The 25,051-nt window shown below is 46.7% G+C and overlaps 6 protein-coding genes across 6 annotated transcripts; 4 read left to right on the forward strand and 2 right to left on the reverse strand.

Annotated features, from left to right (window-relative positions):
• Nucleotides 1–250: 250 nt before the first annotated feature.
• On the forward strand, nt 251–697 carry TOM22 (Tom22p; the record flags this gene model as incomplete). Its single annotated transcript, XM_018878816.1, has 1 exon — nt 251–697. One exon carries the CDS (start codon nt 251–253, stop codon nt 695–697), a length of 447 nt encoding a protein of 148 aa, XP_018736081.1.
• A 270-nt stretch (nt 698–967) lies between these two features.
• Nucleotides 968–2,203, reverse strand: YPS3 (Yps3p; the record flags this gene model as incomplete). Its single annotated transcript, XM_018878817.1, has 1 exon — nt 968–2,203. One exon carries the CDS (start codon nt 2,201–2,203, stop codon nt 968–970), a length of 1,236 nt encoding a protein of 411 aa, XP_018736082.1.
• A 718-nt stretch (nt 2,204–2,921) lies between these two features.
• OPT2 (Opt2p) lies at nt 2,922–4,934 on the forward strand (the record flags this gene model as incomplete). Its single annotated transcript, XM_018878818.1, has 1 exon — nt 2,922–4,934. The coding sequence occupies one exon, from the start codon at nt 2,922–2,924 to the stop codon at nt 4,932–4,934; it is 2,013 nt and encodes a 670-aa protein (XP_018736083.1).
• A 1,888-nt stretch (nt 4,935–6,822) lies between these two features.
• Nucleotides 6,823–8,058, forward strand: FTH1 (Fth1p; the record flags this gene model as incomplete). The annotated part of the gene is made up of 1 exon (XM_018878819.1): nt 6,823–8,058. The coding sequence occupies one exon, from the start codon at nt 6,823–6,825 to the stop codon at nt 8,056–8,058; it is 1,236 nt and encodes a 411-aa protein (XP_018736084.1).
• A 269-nt stretch (nt 8,059–8,327) lies between these two features.
• On the reverse strand, nt 8,328–8,873 carry NPC2 (Npc2p; the record flags this gene model as incomplete). Its single annotated transcript, XM_018878820.1, has 1 exon — nt 8,328–8,873. One exon carries the CDS (start codon nt 8,871–8,873, stop codon nt 8,328–8,330), a length of 546 nt encoding a protein of 181 aa, XP_018736085.1.
• A 7,725-nt stretch (nt 8,874–16,598) lies between these two features.
• AWJ20_1907 (uncharacterized protein) lies at nt 16,599–20,342 on the forward strand (the record flags this gene model as incomplete). Its single annotated transcript, XM_018878821.1, has 1 exon — nt 16,599–20,342. The coding sequence occupies one exon, from the start codon at nt 16,599–16,601 to the stop codon at nt 20,340–20,342; it is 3,744 nt and encodes a 1,247-aa protein (XP_018736086.1).
• Nucleotides 20,343–25,051: the final 4,709 nt, after the last annotated feature.

Raw genomic sequence — 25,051 nt, forward strand, 5'->3', positions numbered from 1 at the left:
ACACCTACACAATTAGTCACACAATTAGTCACTTAGGAATCTTATCTCTCATTTTATTCCTTTCATCAGCTTTCTCATAGAAGCATCTTCCTGAGATTTCATATAAAAACTATTTAGACGGAACTGTGTGACTTGAGCCTCGAACGCCGCAGGCGCCACAAGCCTCATGAAGTTCTGATGCAGTTCAATTTTGCAGATGAAATACGCAAACTAGAAGAATCATTAACGAGACTCGAACAAAAATTACACAATGGTTAAAGTGACTTTGGTTGACGAAGAGGTTATTGAGGTTCCCTCTACCGAGGAAAAGATCATCGAAGAAAACGATGCTGACTTTACCGACACCGATAGCGAAGTATCTGACGACGAATATGACGACGATGATATAGAGAATGAGACAATCATGGAGCGTATTGTTGCCCTTAAAGACGTTATTGCTCCTCAATACAGAAACAGCATTGCTTCTACCGCTAGTTCTATTTATAATGGTATTTCTTCCTCTTTTCTTTTCGGAGGTAAGGCTCTCTGGGTCATTACTACCTCGTCTTTGCTTTTGGGTGTCCCCCTATCTTTGTCGATTATCAGTGAACAACAACTAATTGAAATGGAAAAGGAAATGAAGCTATCACAATCTACCAACGAAGTCCTTGCTCCTGGAGCTGAACAAGGTTTCCAGGCCCCTCCTGCCCAACAATAAATGCGAATTTTCCAACAGTAATGTCTCATTTCTTGTATTTTGAATGGTGAATTGTGTGACAGTAGCTGAAACATGTCTTCATCCAGTTTATCATTCTCCTTGTTTATTTTGTACATATATAAAAATTATCAATGATTTTATGATGATAAGTGTTCAGGGTGGTAAGTCATACCAAGGAAAAAAATGTTTTGAAAAGCTACTTTGATGTTATATAAGGTTTAATTGAATCAGTAAAAATATAGTGTGAACTGGATACATATCCTAGATATCCTAGACTGCCCCAGGGATATAGTTCTTAGTGATCAGCTTGATATTAGAGGTGCCTGATCTAGGATTTGCTTGACCAATGGCAATTCGATCGTTCTGAATATCATAGACTGTATAGAAAGCTCTAAGCAGGTTGTCTCCAATCAGACTGAAGTCCATACCTGCTTGAACTTGTTCGATTCCTAAATAGCAAGAGTTTTGCGGAAACGCAACACCAGCCACAAGTGGACTAACAATTGTTTCTATGGGCCACAAGAAATCGTAATTGGGAACCTCAATTTCAGCACTTCCAAAGTTTAGAATTAGATTGTTCGTGATATTACAATCACAATAGTACTTCTGACCAATAGTGAATGACGGGTTGGCATTCAGTGCCTGATGGATTTGTTGAATAACATCAGAGGAAAAATATGACAATGATGTGCCCGAATCTAACACTGATACAGATGGCGAGGTCATAAGATTTCTCTTATCCAATCCATCTGTAGACAAACCTTGCATGGTAATAGCTAAATGCTTAGGGTGGGTAATAGGCAAAATCTTAAGATTTCCTATGAATTTGCTAGTATCAACACCTCCAAACAAAATAGTGCCGCTCTTAGAATTCAAGTCATTGAGATACAGAGAGTATGCAGCAGAGTTGATATGACCCTCTGCCGCCAATCTCATGGGAAGGTTCTCATAAACTCTTCCGTTTCGGTTGGTGATCTCAGCCTCGGGTCTACCTATACCAATAATACCATTGGCTGTATCAGCATTAGTAGCCAAGCCAATAGAAAGTGAGTTGACGGTTGCTCCGCCTATCTCGAACTTATCAGTACCCCATTGGCCCTGTGTGTTGCCAATTCCATATTGAATTTGAAACGTGGTTCCATTTGACTTCCAAGTCTTAGACGCAGATGGATCAAAGATAGCAGAAGGTCTATAGTTACCAGTGACTTGCGTGTCTTTCGTGAAAACCCAAGTATCTGATGATCCGGTATCTAGTAAGAGATTGAGCTTCTGAGCAGGGGTACCAATACCGACGGTAGTTGAATAGAAGAATTTCTGATTGTCAAGCTTATCTGCAATATCTTGATTAGCTCGCTGAAGGATTGGATTTCCATAGTCGATCACATCTCTCTTATTCACCAGAGGATGCGGGACCTTTTCTAGATCTAATTGGATTACTCCATTTGGAACGGCAAAAACCCCGGTACTTTGTGCCAAGTACAGTACAGCCACAAATAGAGATATCATTTTTCCTGGGTCTTATTCCGATTTTTCTGGCGCAATAGCAAATTATATAGCATTTCGCTTTTGATACAGCGTCACGAAACACTTTTCACATAATCAAACAGAGTTCCTAGAGTTATTTAAACCGACATAGATATTCTCAACCTTGTTGTGGCTAGCGATTTTAATTGGAAATACGCGAAACTTAACAAAGAAAGGCTTGCTATACAAGCGGAGACAAAGCATAGCTGTGTAACATGATCAAAATAAATCAAGAAAAAAAAATACGAGAAGATGTATGCAAAAGATTGAATTGCCAAATGCTTTTTCAATGGCTCTGATCCGCTGATATACACTTGATCTCAATAGAATCCTATCACTATCTTGTGTTGATATAGCAGAGAAAAAGCTTCGCCGTGTAATAACAGTCCACAAATATTCGTGAGGTACTTCCGGTAGCTGGAAGAGGAAAGAATAACTTTCGCGAACTAGAAAACAAGAAATTAAAATTGCGTGGTGATTCTCAAGTGATTTTAAACAAATGAAATTCAGTCCACTAGATCTCGCATGAGAGAACGGCAGAAAGTTAGCGGGTCCCGAAAGCCAAATATTGCCCTAACTTGCGGGATAAGTTAATGCTCAATTAGATGACACACTCCAACAAAATATCCGTATATTGAGCTCTTCGAGAAATTTTCAAGTTTCAGGTCGATTATACTTGGTCAATTCTATCTCAAAAACTATGCCTAACAATGATGAAAAGATCATAGAGACCAATTCGCGTTTAAGATGTTCATTCACGGATGAACAGAAAGCTGAACTGGCAGCAAAACTGGGTCATGGTGTGACTGAGAACCATGACATTAGTATGGGGAAGGATATGGACTACATGCTAAGTGTGATTGCAAACTTATCAGAGAGTGAAGCAAAGAAAATATTACAAGATGCAATTATCTTCCATGGTGAAGATCCAAATTTTCACCAAGGAACGCTAGACAATATAAAGAGGCTTGTAGAATGTGATCACGAGTCAATGAAAGATGACGGTTTGTTGTACAAAATGAAAATGGAAGCAGCCCTTATTTATTATCACTCTCCATACCCAGAAGTACGAAGTGTTAGTGATCCGTTGGACGATCCAGAGTTGCCGGTGGAAACATTTAGAAGCTATGTAATTGGTCTTGTGTGGGTCATCATTGGTGTCGGAGTCAATCAATTCTTCGCACCTCGCCAGCCGCCAGTCTCTATATCTACGAGTTTGTTACAGTTACTTGTCTATCCTTGCGGCCAACTGGTCGAACGACTACCAGACTGGGGATTCACATTTAGAGGGAAACGATACACTATCAATCCAGGACCATGGTCTTATAAGGAGCAAATCCTTGTCACCGTTATGTTTAGTATCTCAGGTTTGGCGTACATAAACGATCAGATCTTTGTGCAACGGCTTGAAATGTTCTACAATAATAAATGGGCTGGCTTTGGATATCAGTTCACGCTATTGCTATCAACACAGTTCCTTGGATTTGGTTTGGCAGGGTTTGTGCGTCATATTTTGATATATCCCGCAAACTGTATTTGGCCAGCAGTATTTCCAACATTAGCTTTAAACAGAGCACTGCTGAAACCAGAACAAAAAGAACTAATCAACGGATGGTCCATATCACGGTATAAAGCATTCTGTATCAGTTTCATTACCATGTTCCTATACTTTTGGCTACCAGGTTATCTGTTTCAGGCATTAAGCACATTCAATTGGATCACTTGGATCTCGCCTAATAACTATAATCTTGCAGTTATTACTGGATCCATAACCGGCCTCGGCGTTAATCCAATTCCGACTTTTGATTGGAACATTATTGATATGTCAGGACCGTTATTTACCCCGTTCTTTTCGTACATGAACATGTACGTAGGTGGGCTAATTGGGTTTCTAGTCTTGATACCAGCTATATTTTACAGTAACATGTACAATACTGGATACCTGCCAGTCAATTCGAACCGGATTTTCACCAACACAGGGGCATCTTATGACGTCAAGAAGATTCTTAACCACAAAGGAATAGCTGATGAAGCACTCTACCAAGCATACTCGCCTCCCTACTATACCGCGGGTAATCTAGTGACTTATGGGGCATTCTTTGCCATGTATCCAGCAATCATTGTAGACACAATCCTGAGAAGATGGAATGTTCTTTACGATGGTTTCAAAACCATGTATTTGGCAATTCTTGCAAAATCGTCGCTTGTTCATGGTTATAACGATGCACATAGTAGGATGATGAAAGAATATAAAGAAACACCTCTATGGTGGTATCTGGCAATATCAATTGCTGCACTGGCTTTGGCAATTGCATGTGTTGAATATTATCCTACCGAAACGCCAGTCTGGGGTATCTTCTTTGCTCTTGGGATTGGCTTTGTGTTTCTCATACCTATCGGTCTGTTGTATGCTACAACTAACACTCTATTCAGTCTTAATGTTTTCACTGAATTGATTGCCGGGTATGCATTACCAGGAAAAGGTATAGCACTTATGATCATTAAAGCCTTTGGCTTGAATACAAACCTTCAAGCCATCTCGTTCATCGCCGACCAAAAGCTGGCTCACTATGCCAAGATCCCCCCAAGAGCAACTTTCAGAGCACAAATGATTGCTACTTTCGTATCTTCGATAGTATCACTCGGTGTTGCTAATTGGCAGATCAACAATTATGAAGGAATCTGCACTCCATTACAGGCACAAAGTAAGTAATGTCAAGATCTAAGTGAACTGTGTCATGCCTCTAACATAATTGTAGAGTTTACATGCCCTGGGCCCACGACATATTTCGCAGCTTCAGTTGTATGGGGTGTGATTGGCCCTAAACGAGTGTTTAACAGCCTGTACCCAGTTCTCCCATACTGTTTCTTAATTGGAGCACTGATACCAATTCCCTTCTGGCTGGGCGAAAAGTTTATTTCACAAAGGCTATTTCGACAAATATATCCCGTGGTTATTATGGCGGGAATGATCAATTTTGGTGCCCCTTACAACCTTTCCTATATGACGGGTGGTCTTTATGTAAGTATTGCTGGCATGTACTATATTCGCAACAAATACGTGACCTGGTTTGAGAAATATGTTTATGTGATCTCAGCAGGGCTATCAGCAGGGATTGCATTGAGCCTCATAATAATCTTCTTCGCTGTTGAATACCATCCCCGGCCCTTGGACTGGTGGGGCAACACAGTTTCCACAGCGGGGCTTGATGCAAAGGGACTCCCAAGGTTGCAATTGCCGTCACAGGGGTATTTTGGCCAGTCACCAGGAGATTATAAATGGTAATTAAACCAATCAAACCAAGTAGAAAACGAGGCTCAGCTGGCGAGCTTCGTACCACTACTGCTACTATTACCTTTACAAAGACGTATAAAGTACGGGGCTGATGAAAACTATCAGAAAACACAAAAATACAAGTGGAGCTATATAATTATTAGGTTTTAAAAGTAATGCTTAATGAAGTGGCACTTGAAGCAACGGGTCCAAACAGGGAATAAGTGGAGCCAGTTGGTCGTTTAAACGGTCAATGGAAATATGGAAAATGATTCCGAACTAGGGGGTGACGCATAAGACACATTCGCCTTGGCGGGGGCGACTTACTATGAAGATACCGCAGCAGTGAAGTACACGGCACCAATGTCACTGCACAGCTGGAAACGGTTTGGCTCAATCAGATAATTTTATCTGATCATCCGATCATGTTCCACTGCACGAGCATACAATTGTTACTCAATTAGGAATATGAATCAGATAATTTTTAGTCCACCGAACTCGGCGGTTATCCACTCACGCATATAACTTCGTAGTCCGACGGAGTTCGCCATAAACCGTTTGGACCATGCTGTTCCAAATAGGTTGGCTCTTATCACGAGCTCTGGATTCCCATGTATATTCCGCTTAGTTTATAGTGTTGAATTCCAAATCTTGGCATATTTATGATTGCCATAGAGGCACAACCTGCATGGTGGTGCGTATGCAATTTACATGCATAGTAATATTTATCGTGATGGGGCGAGTTTTAAAATTAGAGTGTATTTATCGTGGCTAATCTGCCCTACAGAGAAATTAGTTTTTGCCGTGAACCAAAGGTCGCAATTGAATATTGATTAAGTTCGCACAAACGCGTTGAATTTCGGTTGGTATTGTATAGCGAAATTTTTGATTTTATCAAGCAGCGGCAATTATCAGTAAGGGTCCTAATTAGCAGGCTGAAACAGATTTTCGAGTTAAGGGTTTGATTCCGGAGGATTTAGTTCAAGAAGTAATTCAAATTACAAGGGTAGAATAACTTCCGAAAATTTTTCTGAACAAGGGAAATTATTGTGAACGTCAGGCTCTTTCACTCCTTTGAATATATTTATAAAGCTTACACGATATTAAGCTAGATAAACGGTTTCTGGCCTGTTTTGTTTGTACTCTGACTTCGATTTTTATTTGGATCATCGGCACTGTTACATTCCCGCAGACTTAATTAGCACCTGATATTTATACAGGCTCACACCAGTTGGATCCAGTGGGGTTGGAGAACAAAAGTCAAGAAATAGATAGAGACAACAAATTTACGGAATTAGTTGGTTGTTATTTCTAACATCAAAAGAAAATGATTGCATTTCAAGACTACTTCTCTATTCAGGTGTTCTTCCTGATTTTCAGAGAGACTCTTGAGACGGCTGTTATTGTATCTGTGCTACTGGCATTTTTAAAACGTGGGTTGTCTAATGATAAACCGTCGCCATCAGATGGTTATTCTTCTATTGATAATACCGATAATGAAACGGTAACGAATTCACCAACGATCTCGTCGGCAGATAATTCCAGAGTGTATAGACAGCTGGTGCTACAAGTATGGATTGGCGCTGCTCTAGGTTTATTTATTTGTCTGGTTATTGGCTCGTTGTTTATTTTCGCATTCTATTATTTGGGTACTAATTTGTGGAATGTCACTGAGCGAATTTGGGAAGCGACATTTTCTATTCTGGCATCGCTCATTATCACCGGCATGGGCTTGACCATGCTGAGAATCAACAAAATGAAGGAGAAGTGGAGACTTAAATTAGCCAAAATTATTATTGATACTCACGAAGGACATGCGGGATGGGGCTTGAGCTACTTTTCTCGTAAATATGCTATGGCCATCTTGCCATTAATTACGACTCTTCGAGAGGGGCTCGAGGCAGTTGTGTTCCTCGGAGGTGTTGGTGTCAGTAATCCTATTTCCTCATTCCCATTAGCTGTTATCACAGCTATAGCTCTTGGCTCATATATTGGATACTGTATGTACCAATACGGCAGCCATGTTTCTATCCAATATTTCCTTATTGGCTCGACATGTTTCTTGTACCTCGTGGCAGCCGGCTTGATCTCTCGTGGTGTCTGGTTCCTTGAACTCGAGAGTTTTATCAAGAAGGTTGGTGTTGACATCAGTGAGAATGGATCGGGTCCTGGCTCTTACGATATCACCAACTCTGTATGGCACGTCAACTGTTGTAACGGACAGACCGACGGACTGTGGATGCTATTCAATGCACTCTTCGGATGGCAGAACAGTGCCACCTATGGCTCAGTCATTTCGTACAATCTGTACTGGTATGTCGTGATCATTTCTATTGTCCTTATTCGTTATAAGGAGGTACACAACAAACTGCCACTGATTCCCGAATCCTGGACTGCTTCTCGCAAACACAAGCAGCTCCACTCAACTGCATCTGCTGAAGACCTGCTCAACCGAGCCACTGCTCTCTACACTGCCAACAATAGCGAAGTGTCGTCTGTCGCCCCAGGAGCACCACGGCCCTCTCACGACTCTGTCCACAGTGACAGTCCGTTAATACGCTAAAAGAATACAGGCCACAGCCCGTCTGGTGAACAGAACTTGCCTCCTGCGGCTGGGATGCTGCCCCAGACCCCGTTGTGCTACGCTTCGCAGAGCGTGCTGGGACCGTATACGTCCGGCTCGAGCGAAGCGAGACGAGCAACGGGGTCTGGGGCAGCGCCCCAGCCGCTGGAAGCACAAGGAGATAAGACAAAATGCATAAATATAGTAGTGCTACTATACAAGAGAAATAATAATAGAAGTAAAAAATACAGATCTAATCAATCAATAACTTAAACCCTCTTGTCGATGGGGAACTCGACCTGGGCTGTCAGACAGGTAAGCAGCTCGTCGTCTACCGTGTAGGCCCGAGCCACAACCGAGTATTTGCCAGGAGGAATCTCGTTAGGCAGGTCCACAGACTTGGACAGGTCGATTTGGCCGGCCTCGACTGGACATGTCATGTTGACGTTTCCTAATTGCTCACACAAATCAATAGTATCATGAACAAGTTTGATGTAACCGTATTTGACCTCGACCTCGACATATGCTCCTTCTTCGATATTTTGTTTGAGTAAACCGCTAGCAAGGATGTTGAGGGTGGATCCACGTACTGGAGGATTAGGATCGATAGTGATGTTATCAATCTCAATCAATTGGCTCAATTCAGCATCGCAGAGTGAGATCGGGGAATCTCCAGGAATCTTCTTATCTTCCTGGATCTTGAGTCCGCCATTTTGAATGAATAAACGCTCCAACGGATTGGCAGCCGACACAAGGCCAGCAGACGAGGCAAATAAGGCTGACAAAGACAAAGAAAGGATCGAATTGAACTTCATTTTGAGTGGTAGGGAATGAATAAACTGAACAGTGTTATACTATGAGCACACAGATCAACAGGTCACAACAGGTAACGACTCAAAAAGTGTTAAAAGCGAAGGTATCGTCGGTACAGCAAAGTTGTAAGAAGTTGTAAGTGGACCGGTAGCAGAAACGGAGTCACAAGATAATAGAAGTATCTCCAGCTACTTTCTGTTCAAAATAACCGAGAAAAGTACTTAATAAATCAGTACAAAGTATAGCAATTGCCAAAAAATGGTTCGTAACAGGATCTAAATCTAAGAAGAGTACAGTTGTTCAGTATAGCAACTTATGGAATCGGACTTAACTGGCCACTGGCCCAATTTATACGAAGTGCATAAGCTGATAAGGGATAGGTTTCGTTCAAATAATATTGGCAGGAGGTGTCGTGACCCTCACACACTCACTGTCTGGTGGTGCAGCATGCCGCTTTTGCTGGGGAACGTTGGGCTGCAGCCACCGCGTGATAAGAAAGCCGACAACGGCGTGAACCCACAGGTGGGGACCATGTGCTTCAACAGTCAATTGCTGGGGACAGGCCATGCCTCCGGTGGCTGGGGCTCTGCCCTAGATCCTTGTTGCTCCTGCGAAGCAAGAGTACGGGAGCCACGAGAGGCGTGGAGGGGAGAAACGACTAGAGCGAAGCGAGGGGAGCAACCAGGGTCTGGGGCGGAGTCCCAGCTGCTAGAGGCAGACCCCTTCTCAGTTGTCGGACTTCATAGAGTTTTTAATTTTTTTTAATTAGTATATTTATTATTGAAAATATAAGTGTATAATTAACAAGGTAGTGAAGTAATAATAGTTCATAGAGAAGATAAAAAAATAGACAGCATATTCGAGAATATTATGAAGGAGGAAAGGAAAGAAAAAAGTGGAGGTCGTTTTAAAAGTAGTACAATCAGGCAAGTCCTACGAGTGAACAGGATAGTTGGTCTCCGTTGGCACATCTACACTGTCCAAGTTGCCATAGACAGTTGAACCCACCACCAGAACATTGGTGGTAGTCATTAAGACACCCTTGGACACAGGATCCGTCTTGAGCAATAGGTGTTGTCTGAGAATCACCATAAGGTTTACATTGACCAGAAACTTGTGATGATGGTGATTCTACTGCTGCTGCTGCTGCAATTGGGACATTGGTAGCCAAAGTGACATTGTAAGCAGAAGCAGTAAGGGCAGCTTTGATTCCGGTAGCTGTGATCTCAGACACTAAATTGCTGTTTTGAACTGGTGGAGCAGCTACCAGCAAAGATGACGTGGGAGCATCTAAAATTGAAGAAATGGCACCAATCTCTTGATTAGCAACAACAACTGCCGTAGTTACTAAGGGAGCTACTGTGGTGGCACTTGCAACTGCAGTAACTGTAGTTCCTGGAATTGTCTCGACAATAGTAGACAAAAAGCCACTTGAAACGACGTTATTGGCTACCTCGGCTTGAGAAACAGGAATAACTTGTTGTTGTGCAAGAGTCGACACTGATACATTGAGATGATTCACCACAAGACTAGTTGGTAAAGTAGAGCCGGAAGGTAGAACCGATGTTGTAACTGTTACTGTAGAAGGCTCCAATGTTGTGTAGACAGTCAAGTCTTCAACTGTCTTGGCCTTGCGAATGTATCCAGGAACAATTGTCTCAGTCAAGGTGTAGCCAGGGGCAGTGTATCCTGGGATTGTGACTGGGTCAATGGTCTTGGCAGGAATCGTGGCTCCTGGTACAACATATTGAGGAACAACTTGACCAGGGATTGTGATGATAGTTGTGAAGCCCATTGGATTCGCTGGCGCCTCTTCACTACCACTCATCAGTGGGACTGTGGTTGAAACTGGCTCGGAATTGCCAACTGTGCTAGAGTACGCAGCAAGTTGCTCACTCATGGTCGTTCCTGGTACTACATTACCATTAGGCAAAGTTTGAGGATCGACTGTGGTACCAGCAATAGTAATTGTCTGCACGACTACCTGACCAGGATACCCTGTCATGGCAGGAGCTGATGGTGGAGCTGGTGCATTGCTTTGAGGTGCCATGCTGACTTGGCCACCTGGGTACATGGTAATAGTTCTCACGATTGAACTGCCAGGAATAACTGAGCCTGGGTACCCAGCAACGCTAGGAACCGTGACTCCAGGAACTGTGGCAGTCAACATGGTCACACTAGGGCCTGGCAATGGAGAACCACCAAGCGTTGTAGTCACATAGATAACTGAAGGCGCCTGGGTATATCCTGGATAGTTCTGGCCAGGGTTTCCTGGGATGGTGAGTCCTGGGATTGTATTTGTGATAACAATCTCAGTTGGTCCTGGAGCTGGTGCTGATGCTTGCCCTGTGGGCTGAACTGGTACCATTGGTGATGGACCAGCAGGACCGCCAGGTCCTACTGATGGTGAGAGCGTAACCGTTGTCATAATAGTGCTTGGAGGAATGGTGGTACCTGGGAATCCACCTCCAGGAGGAATGGTCACCGGTGGGAATGTCTCAGTCAGAACAGTTACTATTTCACCATTTGGCTGAATAGGAGCATTGGGTCCAATTGTCTCGACCATGGTAATATATTGCTCGGGGATGGTATAACCAGGGCTCACGGCACCGGCCGGTGTCGAAGGAGTCACAGTTGTACCAGGAATAGTTTGAACAATGGTAATGACTTGACCGTTTGGACCATTTGGACCATTTGGACCATTTGGACCATTTGCAGGTGACGATTGTTGACCTGTTGGTTGAGGAGATCCATTTTCAGGGGGTGATTGAGGTACAACGCTCATGGCAGAGGTTGGAGCACCGGGTGTTGCAATTCCTGGAGAGAACGTCAGGGTAGTGACAACTGTGCTTGGCTGAATTGTAGTGCCTGGGAATCCACTTACTGGAGGCAAAGTTACACCAGGAATAGTCTCTGTAATCACCGTAACGATTTCACCTCCTGGTCCGGTTGGTGCATTAGGAGGAATGGTTTCCGTAAGGGTGATATAACGGGGTGGAATAGTATATCCTGGGATTGGAGTGCCTGCAGGTGTTGATGGAGCTACTGTCGTGCCAGGAATTGTTTGAACAACAGTAATTACCTGACCACCGGGCGAACCTGGTGATGGGGATGCGCCTGTTGGAGGTGAGACTGCCATGGATTGTGTTCCACTATTTACTTCAGGTGACAACGTAAGGGTGGTCACGACTACACTGGGAGTAATGGTTGTTCCAGGGAAGCCAGAGATACTTGAAGGTGGAATTGTGTAACCAGGCACTGTTTCAGTGATTTCAGTTACAATAATACCACCTGGACCTGTAGGAACATTGGGTGGAATGGTCTCAGTAAGAGTAATATATCTCGGTGGAATAGTGTATCCTGGAATCACCGCTCCAGCAGGGTTGCTCGACGATTGCACTGTAGTAGCTGGGATGGTTTGCACAATTGTAATAACTTGCTGGCCTGGTATTGATGATGGCGATGATCCACTAGGGCTTTGAGGTGAACTTGGACCGGCAGGACCATTTGGAGAAGCTGGACCGGCAGGGCCGCTTGGAGAACCTGGACTAGATGGACCACTAGGAGAAGAGATGGGAACTGTTTGAACGCCTGGGCCATTAGGAGAACTGGAACCGGCTGGACCAATTGGAGAACCTGGGGAACCAGAACCATTTGGCGAGCCTAAACTGGCAGGTCCACTTGGAGAGCCTGGGCCGGCTGGGCCACTTGGAGAACCTGGACCAGAAGGACCATTTGGAGAACCTGGACCGGCTGGACCACTTGGAGAACCTGTACCAGAAGGACCATTTGGAGAACCTGGGGCACCTGGACCATTTGGAGAGCCTTGGCCGGCAGGTCCACTTGGATAACCTGGGGCGCCTGGACCATTTGGAGAGCCTTGGCCGGCAGGTCCACTTGGAGAACCTGGACCGGTTGGACCATTAGGGCCATAAGGACCGGCTGGACCACTGGGACCACCGGGACCACTAGGACCACTAGGACCACTAGGACCACTAGGACCACTAGGACCAGCGGGACCACTAGGACCACTAGGACCAGCGGGACCAGCGGGACCAGCGGGACCAGCGGGACCAAGACCAGCAGCTGTTGGTGCTCCCGGTGCGAGCGTAACTGTAAGGGTAACTACACTAGGCTGTACTGTAGTACCTGGGAGAGTGGTACCAGGAATCGTACTGACAATTGTAGTCACAGAAGGCAAAGGTAGGGTCAGCGTTCGGATAATCGTAATTACTTGCTCCGGAATAGTCATTCCTGGTGTTGTGAAACCAGGGATAGTGGTTCCCGGAGTAGTGGTTCCTGGGATAGTGGTACCTGGAGTAGTGGTTCCTGGAATAGTGGAGACGATAGTCATGACGCTTGGAGTGGGAGCGCCTGGGCTCATGGGACTTTGAGGGGAGCCTTGTGAAGTAGGAGCACCCGGGCTCATGGGGCTTTGGGGAGAACCTGGTGAAGTAGGAGCACCGGGGCTATTGGGACTCTGTGGAGAACCTGGTGAAGTAGGGGCACCGGGGCTATTAGGACTCTGTGGAGAACCAGGTGAGTTAGGAGCACCTGGTGTCTGTGGCGAGCCTGGACTCATAGGACTTTGAGGAGAACCTGGTGATGTAGGAGCACCGGGGCTAGGAGAACCTAGTGGATTAGGAACACCTGGTGTCTGTGGCGAGCCTGGACTCATAGGACTTTCAGGAGAACCTGGTGATGTAGGAGCACCGGGGCTATTAGGACTCTGTGGAGAACCTGGTGAGTTAGGAACACCTGGTGTTTGTGGAGAGCCTGGACTCATAGGACTTTGAGGAGAACCTGGTGAGTTAGGAGTACCTGGCGTCTGTAGCGAGGCTGGACTCATAGGACTTTGAGGAGAACCTGGTGATGTAGGAGTACCGGGGCTATTAGGACTCTGTGGAGAACCCGGAGAGCTAGGAGCACCGGGGCTATTGGGACTCTGTGGAGATCCAGGTGAGTTAGGAGCACCTGGTGTCTGTGGCGAGCCTGGACTCATAGGACTTTGAGGAGAACCTGGTGAAGTAGGGGCACCGGGGCTATTAGGACTCTGTGGAGAACCAGGTGAGTTAGGAGCACCTGGTGTCTGTGGCGAGCCTGGACTCATAGGACTTTGAGGAGAACCTGGTGATGTAGGAGCACCGGGGCTATAAGGACTCTGTGGAGAACCGGGTGAGTTAGCACCTGGTGTCTGTGGCGAGCCTGGACTCATAGGACTTTGAGGAGAACCTGGTGAAGTAGGAGTACCGGGGCTATAAGGACTCTGTGGAGAACCCGGTGAGCTAGGAGCACCGGGGCTATTGGGACTCTGTGGAGATCCAGGTGAGTTAGCACCTGGTGTCTGTGGCGAGCCTGGACTCATAGGACTTTGAGGAGAACCTGGTGAAGTAGGGGCACCGGGGCTATTAGGACTCTGTGGAGAACCTGGTGAGTTAGTACCTGGCGAATTAGGAGCACCTGGACTCATAGAATTTTGAGGAGAGCCTGGTGAATTAGGAGCACCTGGGCTCATGGGATTTTGTGGATTGTTAGGACCCATAGTGAGAACGGTTGTAATAGTTATCACCTGTTCTGGTATAGTAATTCCAGGATTTGTGACTCCTGGTACAGTGTTTCCGGGGATTGTTGTTCCTGGTATCGTTGATCCTGGAACAGTAGTACCTGGGATTGTTGATAAAATGACACTGGTCACCGGTCCCGAGGGGAGTGAACTTGGACTCTGAGGAGATCCTGGTGAGGTATGAGCACCTGGACTCATGGGGCTTTGAGGAGAGCCTGGTGAAGTAGGAGCACCGGGGCTGTTTGGACTCTGAGGAGAGCCTGGTGAATTAGGAACACCTGGACTCATAGGACTCTGAGGAGAACCTGAAGTAGGAGCACCGGGGCTGTTTGGACTCTGAGGAGATCCTGGTGAATTAGGAGCACCTGGACTCATAGGGCTTTGGGGAGAACCTGGTGAAGTAGGAGCACCGGGGCTGTTTGGGCTTTGAGGAGAGCCTGGCGAAGTAGGAGCACTGGGGCTGTTTGGACTCTGAGGAGAACCTGGTGAATTAGGAGCACCTGGACTCATGGGGCTTTGAGGAGATCCTGGTGAAGTAGGAGCACCTGGACTCATGGGGCTTTGAGGAGATCCTGGTGAGGTATGAGCACCTGGGCTGTTTGGGCTTTGAGGAGAGCCTGGCGAAGTAGGAGCACCTGGGCTGTTTGAACTCTGAGGAGGGCCTGGTGAAGCAGGAGCACCTGGACTCATGGGGCTTTGAGGAGATCCTGGTGAAGTAGGAGCACCGGGGCTGTTTGGACTCTGAGGAGAACCTGGTGAATTAGGAGCACCTGGACTCATGGGGCTTTGAGGAGATCCTGGTGAAGTAGGAGCACCTGGACTCATGGGGCTTTGAGGAGAGCCTGGTGAAGTAGGAGCACCGGGGCTGTTTGGACTCTGAGGAGAACCTGGTGAATTAGGAGCACCTGGACTCATGGGGCTTTGAGGAGATCCTGGTGAGGTATGAGCACCTGGACTCATGGGGCTTTGAGGAGAACCTGAAGTAGGAGCACCTGGACTCATGGGGCTTTGAGGAGAACCTGGTGATGTAGGAGCACCTGGACTCATGGGGCTTTGAGGAGAACCTGGTGAAGTAGGAGCACCTGGACTCATGGGGCTTTGAGGAGAGCCTGGTGAAGTAGGAGCACCGGGGCTGTTTGGACTCTGAGGAGAACCTGGTGAATTAGGAGCACCTGGACTCATGGGGCTTTGAGGAGATCCTGGTGAGGTATGAGCACCTGGACTCATGGGGCTTTGAGGAGAACCTGAAGTAGGAGCACCGGGGCTGTTTGGACTCTGAGGAGAGCTTGGTGAATTAGGAGCACCTGGACTCATAGAACTCTGAGGTGAACCTGGTGACGTCAACAGACTATTAGGAACTGATGGACTATTGATCGGTGGGCAAATAATAGTTGTGACTGTCATCACCTTCTCGGGTACAGTGGTTCCGGGTACCATACTACCCGGAATCGTAGTTCCTGGAATCGTGCTTCCTGGAATTGTGGTTCCTGGAATAACACTTCCAGATACAGTAGATTCCTCGATAGTGGTACCGGGGATTGTGCTAGCTGGTACTGTGCTTCCTGGAACGGTACTTCCAGGTACAGAGGATCCTGACATAGTCATCAATACTGTCGTAGTAACCAAGTTTCCAGAGACACATGTTGTAGGTGTTGTAGGAGCAGCTGGACTCGATGGACTTGTAGGAGCTGTAGGAGCCGATGGACTCGATGGAACACTAGAAGATGTAGGTATTGTAGGGAGCAAGCTACTGGGGATAGATGGAGTTTGACCTGGCGTCATAACAGTCGTGTATGTAACTACTCGTGGAGGAATAGTTGTACCAGGAATTATAGATGGTGGTACAGTGATTGCTGGAATTGTTGAACCAGGAACAGTAGTGCCAGGAATTGTTGTTCCTGGGATTGTCGATAATATCGTGGTAGTAATAACCGATTGTCCAGCTGGAGGAGGTGAGGAAGTTGTAATCTGCTGAGGTGAAGAAGTAGGAGTGGGACTCAATGGAATTAAAGGTGTTTGTCCTGGAGTTATAACGGTGGTTATAGTGACAACATGTGGTGGGACTGTAGTTCCAGGGATTGTTGTGGGTGGAACAGTTCTGGCAGGGATAGTTGTGCCTGGTATCGTAGTTCCTGGTATTGTTGTTCCCGGTATCGTTGTCACAATGGTAGTTGTAATAAGACCTGTTTGTCCAGGTGTGGATGCCAACGGAGTCGATGGAGCTGTAGGGACAGCTGGACTGGATGGACTGGTGGGAGTCGTGGGTGCGGTAGGTGCCGATGGACTTGTAGGAGCTGTAGGAGCTGATGGACTCGTAGGAGCTTTAGGAGCCGATGGACTTGATGGAGTGCTTGGAGCTGATGGACTCGATGGGCTTGTAGGAGCTGTAGGAGCCGATGGAATCGATGGAGTCGTAGGTGCTGATGGGCTTGTAGGAGCTGTAGGTGCCGATGGACTCAATGGAGCCGTAGGCGCCGATGGACTCAATGGAGCCGTAGGAGCCGATGGACTCGATGGAGTGCCTGGAGATGTGGGTCCTGTAGGTGGGCAGATGATAGTAGTAATAGTCATCACCTGCTCGGGAACAGTGGTTCCTGGTACTGTACTACCAGGAATCGTAGTTCCTGGGATCGTGCTTCCTGGAATTGTGGTTCCTGGAATTACACTTCCAGATACAGTAGACTCCTCGATAGTGGTACCGGGGATTGTGCTAGCTGGTACTGTGCTTCCTGGAACGGTACTTCCAGGTACAGAGGATCCTGGCATAGTCATCAATACTGTCGTTGTAACCAAGTTTCCAGAGACACATGTTGTAGGTGTTGTAGGAGCAGCTGGACTAGATGGACTTGATGGACTGGTGGGGGCACTGGGTGCCGTAGGAGCCGATGGACTCGTAGGAGCTGTAGGAGCCAACGGGCTTGTAGGAGCTGTAGGAGCCGATGGGCTTGTAGGAGCTGTAGGAGCCGACGGGCTTGTAGGAGCAGCTGGACTAGATGGACTTGATGGACTTGATGGACTGGTGGGAGCAGTGGGTGCCGTAGGAGCCGATGGACTCGATGGAGTGTTTGGAGTGGTGGGTCCTGTAGGTGGGCAGATGATAGTAGTAACAGTCATCACTCGTCCGGGAACAGTGGTACCGTGTACTGTACTACCAGGAATCGTAGTTCCTGGAATCGTGCTTCCTGGAATTGTGGTTCCTGGAATAACACTTCCAGATACAGTAGATTCCTCGATAGTGGTACCGGGGATTGTGCTAGCTGGTACTGTGCTCCCTGGAACGGTACTTCCTGGTACAGAGGATCCTGGCATAGTCATCAATACTGTCGTTGTAACCAAGTTTCCAGAGACACATGTTGTAGGTGTTGTAGGAGCAGCTGGACTAGATGGACTTGATGGACTGGTGGGAGCAGTGGGTGCCGTAGGAGCCGATGGACTCGTAGGAGCCGACGGGCTTGTAGGAGCTGTAGGAGCCGATGGGCTTGTAGGAGCTGTAGGAGCCGATGGGCTTGTAGGAGCTGTGGGTGCCGTAGAAGCTGTAGGTGCCGTAGGAGCTGATGGACTCAATGGAGCCGTAGGAGCCGATGGACTCGACGGAGTGTTTGGAGATGTGGGTCCTGTAGGTGGGCAGATGATAGTAGTAACAGTCATCACTCGTCCGGGAACAGTGGTACCGGGTACTGTACTACCCGGTACCGTAGTTCCTGGAATCGTGCTTCCTGGAATTGTGGTTCCTGGAATAACACTTCCAGATACAGTAGATTCCTCGATAGTGGTACCGGGGATGGTTCTGGCTGGTACTGTGCTTCCTGGAACAGTACTTCCGGGTTCAGAGGATCCTGGCATAGTCATCAATACTGTCGTTGTAACCAAGTTTCCAGAGACACATGTGGTAGGTGTTGTAGGAGCAGCTGGACTAGATGGACTTGATGGACTGGTGGGAGCAGTGGGTGCCGTAGGAGTCGATGGACTCGTAGGAGCTGTAGGAGCCGATGGGCTTGTAGGAGCTGTAGGAGCCGATGGGCTTGTAGGAGCTGTAGGTGCCGATGGACTCAATGGAGCCGTAGGCGCCGATGGACTCAATGGAGCCGTAGGAGCCGATGGACTCGATGGAGTGCCTGGAGATGTGGGTCCTGTAGGTGGGCAGATGATAGTAGTAATAGTCATCACCTGCTCGGGAACAGTGGTGCCGGGTACTGTACTACCAGGAATCGTAGTTCCTGGAATCGTGCTTCCTGAAATTGTGGTTCCTGGAATAACACTTCCAGATACAGTAGATTCCTCGATAGTGGTACCGGGGATTGTGCTAGCTGGTACTGTGCTCCCTGGAACGGTACTTCCTGGTACAGAGGATCCTGGCATAGTCATCAATACTGTCGTAGTAACCAAGTTTCCAGAGACACATGTTGTAGGTGTTGTAGGAGCAGCTGGACTAGATGGACTTGATGGACTGGTGGGAGCAGTGGGTGCCGTAGGAGCCGATGGACTCGTAGGAGCTGTAGGAGCCGACGAGCTTGTAGGACCTGTAGGAGCCGTAGGAGCCGATGGACTCGATGGAGTGTTTGGAGTGGTGGGTCCTGTAGGTGAGCAGATGATAGTAGTAACAGTCATCACTCGTCCGGGAACAGTGGTACCGGGTACTGTACTACCCGGAATCGTAGTTCCTGGAATCGTGCTTCCTGGAATTGTGGTTCCTGGAATAACACTTCCAGATACAGTAGATTCCTCGATAGTGGTACCGGGGATAGTGCTAGCTGGTACCGTGCTTCCTGGGACAGTACTTCCAGGTACAGAGGATCCTGGCATAGTCATCAATACTGTCGTTGTAACCAAGTTTCCAGAGACACATGTTGTAGGTGTTGTAGGTGTTGTAGGAGCCACTGGAGTAGATGGACTTGTAAGAACAGTGGGTGCTGGACTTGTAAGAACAGTGGGTGCTGTAGGCACCAATGGACTCAAAGGACTAGTAGGGGCCGTGGGTACCAGTGGACTCGAAGAGCTCGAAGGAGTTGTAGGAGCCGATGGACTGGGTGGAGCGCTAGGAGAGGTAAATGCTGTGGGAGGACAGATTATAGTAGTAACAGTCATCACCTGCTCGGGAACAGTGGTTCCTGGTACTGTACTACCCGGAATAGTGGTTCCTGGGATTGTGCTTCCTGGAATTGTGGTTCCTGGAATAACACTTCCAGATACAGTAGATTCCTCGATAGTGGTACCGGGGATTGTGCTAGCTGGTACTGTGCTCCCTGGAACGGTACTTCCAGGTACAGAGGATCCTGGCATAGTCATCAATACTGTCGTAGTAACCAAGCTTCCAGAGACACATGTTGTAGGTGTTGTAGGAGCAGCTGGACTAGATGGACTTGATGGACTGGTGGGAGCAGTGGGTGCCGTAGGAGTCGATGGACTCGTAGGAACTGTAGGAGCCGATGGGCTTGTAGGAGCTGTGGGTGCCGTAGGAGCTGATGGACTCAATGGAGCCGTAGGAGCCGATGGACTCGATGGAGTGCCTGGAGATGTGGGTCCTGTAGGTGGGCAGATGATAGTAGTAATAGTCATCACTCGTCCGGGAACAGTGGTACCGGGTACTGTACTACCAGGAATAGTAGTTCCTGGAATCGTGCTTCCTGAAATTGTGGTTCCTGGAATAACACTTCCAGATACAGTAGACTCCTCGATAGTGGTACCGGGGATGGTTCTGGCTGGTACTGTGCTTCCTGGAACAGTACTTCCTGGTACAGAGGATCCTGGCATAGTCATCAATACTGTCGTAGTAACCAAGTTTCCAGACACGCATGTTGTAGGTGTTGTAGGAGCAGCTGGGCTGGATGGACTTGTAGGGGCGGTTGGTGCAGATGGACTGACCGGAGATGATGAACTCGAGGTAGCTGTTCCACAGATGATCGTGTAACTTGTTACAACTTGTGGCGAGACCGTTGTTCCTGGAACCGTGATTCCTGGATATGCCATTCCTGACACCGTGCTACCAGGTACAGTAGTTCCTGGAATAGTACTACCAGGGATAGTAGATAGTATTGAGCTGGTAGTGATCATTCCAGATACGCAGGTAGTAGGTGTTGTAGGAGCAGCTGGGCTGGATGGACTTGTAGGAGCGGTTGGTGCAGATGGACTGAAAGGAGATGATGGACTCGAGGTAGTTGTTCCACAGATGATCGTGTAACTTGTAACAACTTGTGGCGAGACCGTTGTTCCTGGAACTGTGGTTCCTGGATATGTCATTCCTGACACCGTGCTACCAGGTACAGTAGTTCCTGGAATAGTACTACCAGGGATAGTAGATAGTATTGAGCTGGTAGTGATCATTCCAGATACGCAGGTAGTAGGTGTTGTAGGAGCAGCTGGACTGGATGGACTTGTAGGACTTGAGCTTGCTGTTGGTCCGCAAATTATGGTGGTAGTGGTTACTACTTGACCAGGAAGCGTTGTTCCGGAGATTGTTATTCCGGGGAAGGTAACTCCAGAAACAATACTTCCAGGGAATGAACTTCCCTGAATTGTTGTCCCGGGCATAGTTAAAACTTTGGTACTAGTAATCAAGTTTCCTGTAACGCAAGTAGTGGGCGTTGTGGCACTGGATGCCGAAGAACTGGGTATAGTAGAACTAGGTGGACAAATAACGGTGGTAAGTGTCGTGACTTGCCCTGGAATTGTTGTTCCAGGGATTACACTACCTGCCACAGTGGTTCCCATAATTGTTGTACCTGGAATTGTAGTTCCTGGAACGACAGTGGACTCAATGGTACTCACTATGGTAGTGGTAATCATATTGGTTTGACAAGTCGAGCCGGGCGCGGATGAAGAGCCAGAACCACTGCTGGTGAGACCTTGGGTGCCACTAGATGCAGCTATACGATGTTAGTATATCCCAAAAAACTGTGAGAGACAATAAAAGTCATGAACACTTACTAGTCGACTCAGTTGACGATAAAAAAGGACCTGTTTTGTTAGTTTGTGTCACTGGAAAGAACTCGTGAAGCTATTACTTACTCTTTGTTTCTGTAACAGTAACGGTTGTTGCCATACAGGGCTGAGACATGGAAGTACATGGCGGAGTCTCGGTAACAGTAACTGTTTGTTCTGAAGGCTGGGATGGGCTACCAGGAATTGTAACGGTAACTGGTGTGCTAACAGTAATTGTTCTCTCGGACGATCCAGATACACCTGGCTGTGTAACAGTGACTGGAGTAGTCACTGTGACTGTTTGGCCACCTGGACCCTGTGGACCCGGCTGGGTAACAGTGATAGGTTGGGTGACAGTAACAGTCTCAATGGGGCCATTACCAGAGCCAGGTTGGGTGATGGTGATTGGAACTGTAACTGTAACTGTCTGACCAACCACACCAGAAGGTGTAGGAGCACCGGTAACCGTGACGGTATATGGTTGGGTTACAGTGATGGTTCCACCTTGTTCTCCAGTTGGACCGGCCACAGTAACAGTGCTTGGAACAGTGACGGTGATAACTGGAGTAGCCGAACAAGGTTGGGTAATAGTAACGGTCGAGGATTGGGTGATAGTTTGAGCTGGCGATCCAGGTTGAGTTACTGTCACTGTTTGAGCCGGCGATCCAGGTTGAGTAACAGTAATAGGAGGTACTTGTGAGCATGGTTGAGTAACAGTTGGTCCTGGACTTGTAACAGTTAAGGTCTGTCCGGGAGAACCTGGTTGAGTCACAGTGACCGTCTCAGGAGGCGAAGGCGGTGGTGTTATAGTAACGGTTTGAGGAGGAGATCCTGGTTGGGTAACTGTTATAGTTTGAGGCACAGGGGCTGGTGGAGTAACCGTAACCGTTTCTGGTGGAGGTGCTGGTTGTGTGACAGTCATACCTGGTGGTCCAGGAATGGTAACAGTCACTGGTGGCGGGGCCGGTTGTGTCACTGTAACACCTGGTTGAGTTACAGTGAGTGGTGGCGGAGTCACAGTGACAGTATATGGAGGACCAGACTCGGTTATTGTAACGGGTTGGGTAACAGTAATAGACTGTGTAACGACAGATCCCGGTTGAGGGACAGTAACAGTCGTGGGGACTGTGACAGTGCTACCCTGACCAGACTCAGTAGTTTCAACTCTAATAGTTGATACTGGAAGCGTAACTGTAGAAGCTGGCTGTGTAATAGTGATTGTAGATCCTTTTTCAGTTTCAGTAGTTACAACCGTAGTTCCTGGTTGGCTGACAGTGGTAGTGACAGTCTTACCAGGAAGAGTAACCTCCTCAGTTTGTACTGGAGGAGTTTGTACCGGAACTTCAGGTTGGGGAGGCTTCTGAGCTGGTTGAGTTGGCAAACATGATCCAATTGTAATTACAGTGGTTATAGTTTGCTGTGATAAATCAGGCAGCATAGTTGTTAAAGTGGCAGTGAATGGATTGATATATTGACCATTGGGGCCCATGGGCGCAGAAACGGTCCACGTAGCAGTGGTGCTCATCTGGAAAATCAGTTTGAACTTATAGCTGAAAGGAGAAGTGATGATGGCACAACACCCTGAACAGGTGCCGCTACCGCCATTACTTCCCGTCGGCCAGAACCAAAAACAAGCATTGGTTCCCGACACGAAGGTCAGTAAACCGAGAAGATAAAGAAGATTCATCCTCGGATTAAAGCAAATCGGTTGAAATTATTTTCCAGTTGTCGAAACTATCTAACAAAAATTCGTCTTGTACAGTGTTTTTTCCCTTATATATATGTCGACGGTTTTGGTGAGGAGCTTTCAGTCAGGAAATGGTTTGATACAACTCTATTATTAATTTACGAATGAGACATTTCATGATATTGTCTTGATTTTGGAAGCTTATCTGTATATTTGCTAAACTTGGACCTGTTTGAGCTTTGGGTCTAAGCTGACCATCTTTTTTTTATTCCGAGCTTGCCAATCCAACCGACGGTATAGTTTTCCTGACGTTTTTTTAACTTGACCATTTTTTAAACGCTAAGAAACTGACTGATACCATTCCGCCCAAATGTTCAAAACAGTCTCACTTCTTGCCGAGGATCAGAAATGACTGTGAGATTTTGTGGAAGGCCGTGAACCCGTCGGTGCCTGAACATCACATTTGTGAGGCGTATATGCAGCGCCGAGCTGAAACATTGGCTTGTAAAACATTCAATGATGAGTTTAGATTTACATTAATCCTGTGTTTCTTATATGAATATTTGGGAAAATAGTGGCAGAAATATTAGTTCTTTTCCATAATATTAATATTTTTTATTTAATTAAATGCTTCCTTAAGATCAATAAAAATAAAAATAGGCTGGCTATTAGGCGGTTCTCATCCGCAGCTCGTTATGCAGAATATAAATTAAGAGTGTTGATCGGTGCTGAACTGGGTTAAGCCGCCTTGTACAGTAGCTGCCGCATATCAACAGCCCATAAACACAAACTAGTATGCGTGCATAATAGATTTATCTATTGACAGCTAGCTCTTACTATCGCCTTGTTTTCTGTTGCCTGAGAGTTTGAAACACATCTGAATACTTTCTTTCTTCATATAGAGGACCCTTTTTGGAGCTGAAACGGCATATTAGCACTCTTTGTGTGGTTCATTAGAACAGTTTCTATTTGTTTATTGTTACATAAACAATGATTTCAACCAGATATAACATATCAGATGGTTCGGGTGGGGAATCTATGACAGGCTCGGATCAAAATCATGGGGTGGTACCTTCTCTATATGATACTACCGAAGTTCAGGCACAGACTGCAAATTTAGGTATGTTACAGCAGTCTTCGTATTCAAACTCAATTCAACATTATGAGAATGGCGCACCTAATACATGGAATTCCACGTATGGACACAACCAGCAAGGGGTTTTTGCTTTGCAATCTTTTCAAACTTTACCGTATTCTACTCAGTACCATCCACCGTCTGTTATTAGACAGCGTCTAATGCCTTCATCCGGAACTGTCTCACAAGTCACCGTCTCACAAATGGTAAATAAGGCACAGGCGTCGGTGCAGCAACCGGGCCACCTGGTTAGTCCTTCTTCGTCTTCCTGCTCATCCACTCCTAATGCAGTATCTCCAACTGACCTTTCGGCTTCAGCCATCAGTATAATGCCGTCTGGCACAAGAAAGGTTCGAAACAGTCACTTGGCACCGCTATGTCGGGTACAGAGGGTGAAAGCCAATGCTACTACCGAGGATCTTAAAATGATTTACCGGGAGTACACCTCGCGTCGTCCTGTTGTAGAGATCCCCTATCCCGTATGGATTCCTGATCCTGTTAAACCATCTACTACAAGCGGACGACACTCAACATCCAACAACATGGGCTATAGTGTGCCAAGTGTTGTCGATAGAAGAGTGAAGGATGCATTTTCCAGAGCTGAAATTGCACCCTATATAAGTTCATGTTCCGATAGCGAGCTGAAAATGGTTGAGAAGATCTTCAAAACATGTTTAACTATTGATATTCAACAGCCAGGACAGAAACAGACACTGTTTCCATGGGCATTCAATGGTGCCGCCTAAATAATAAAACGACAATACCTATTTATGTTACACGCAGGACTCTACATTTTCTGCCTATAGACCAATACTTTTCCTATGCGTTGAAGCTAATAATAATATTCAACCTTAAATGATGTAATGACTTGAATAAT

The sequence above is a fragment of the Sugiyamaella lignohabitans genome, chromosome A (genome assembly GCF_001640025.1).
Source record: "Sugiyamaella lignohabitans strain CBS 10342 chromosome A, complete sequence".
In the NCBI taxonomy this organism is placed as follows: Eukaryota; Fungi; Ascomycota; class Dipodascomycetes; order Dipodascales; family Trichomonascaceae; genus Sugiyamaella; species Sugiyamaella lignohabitans.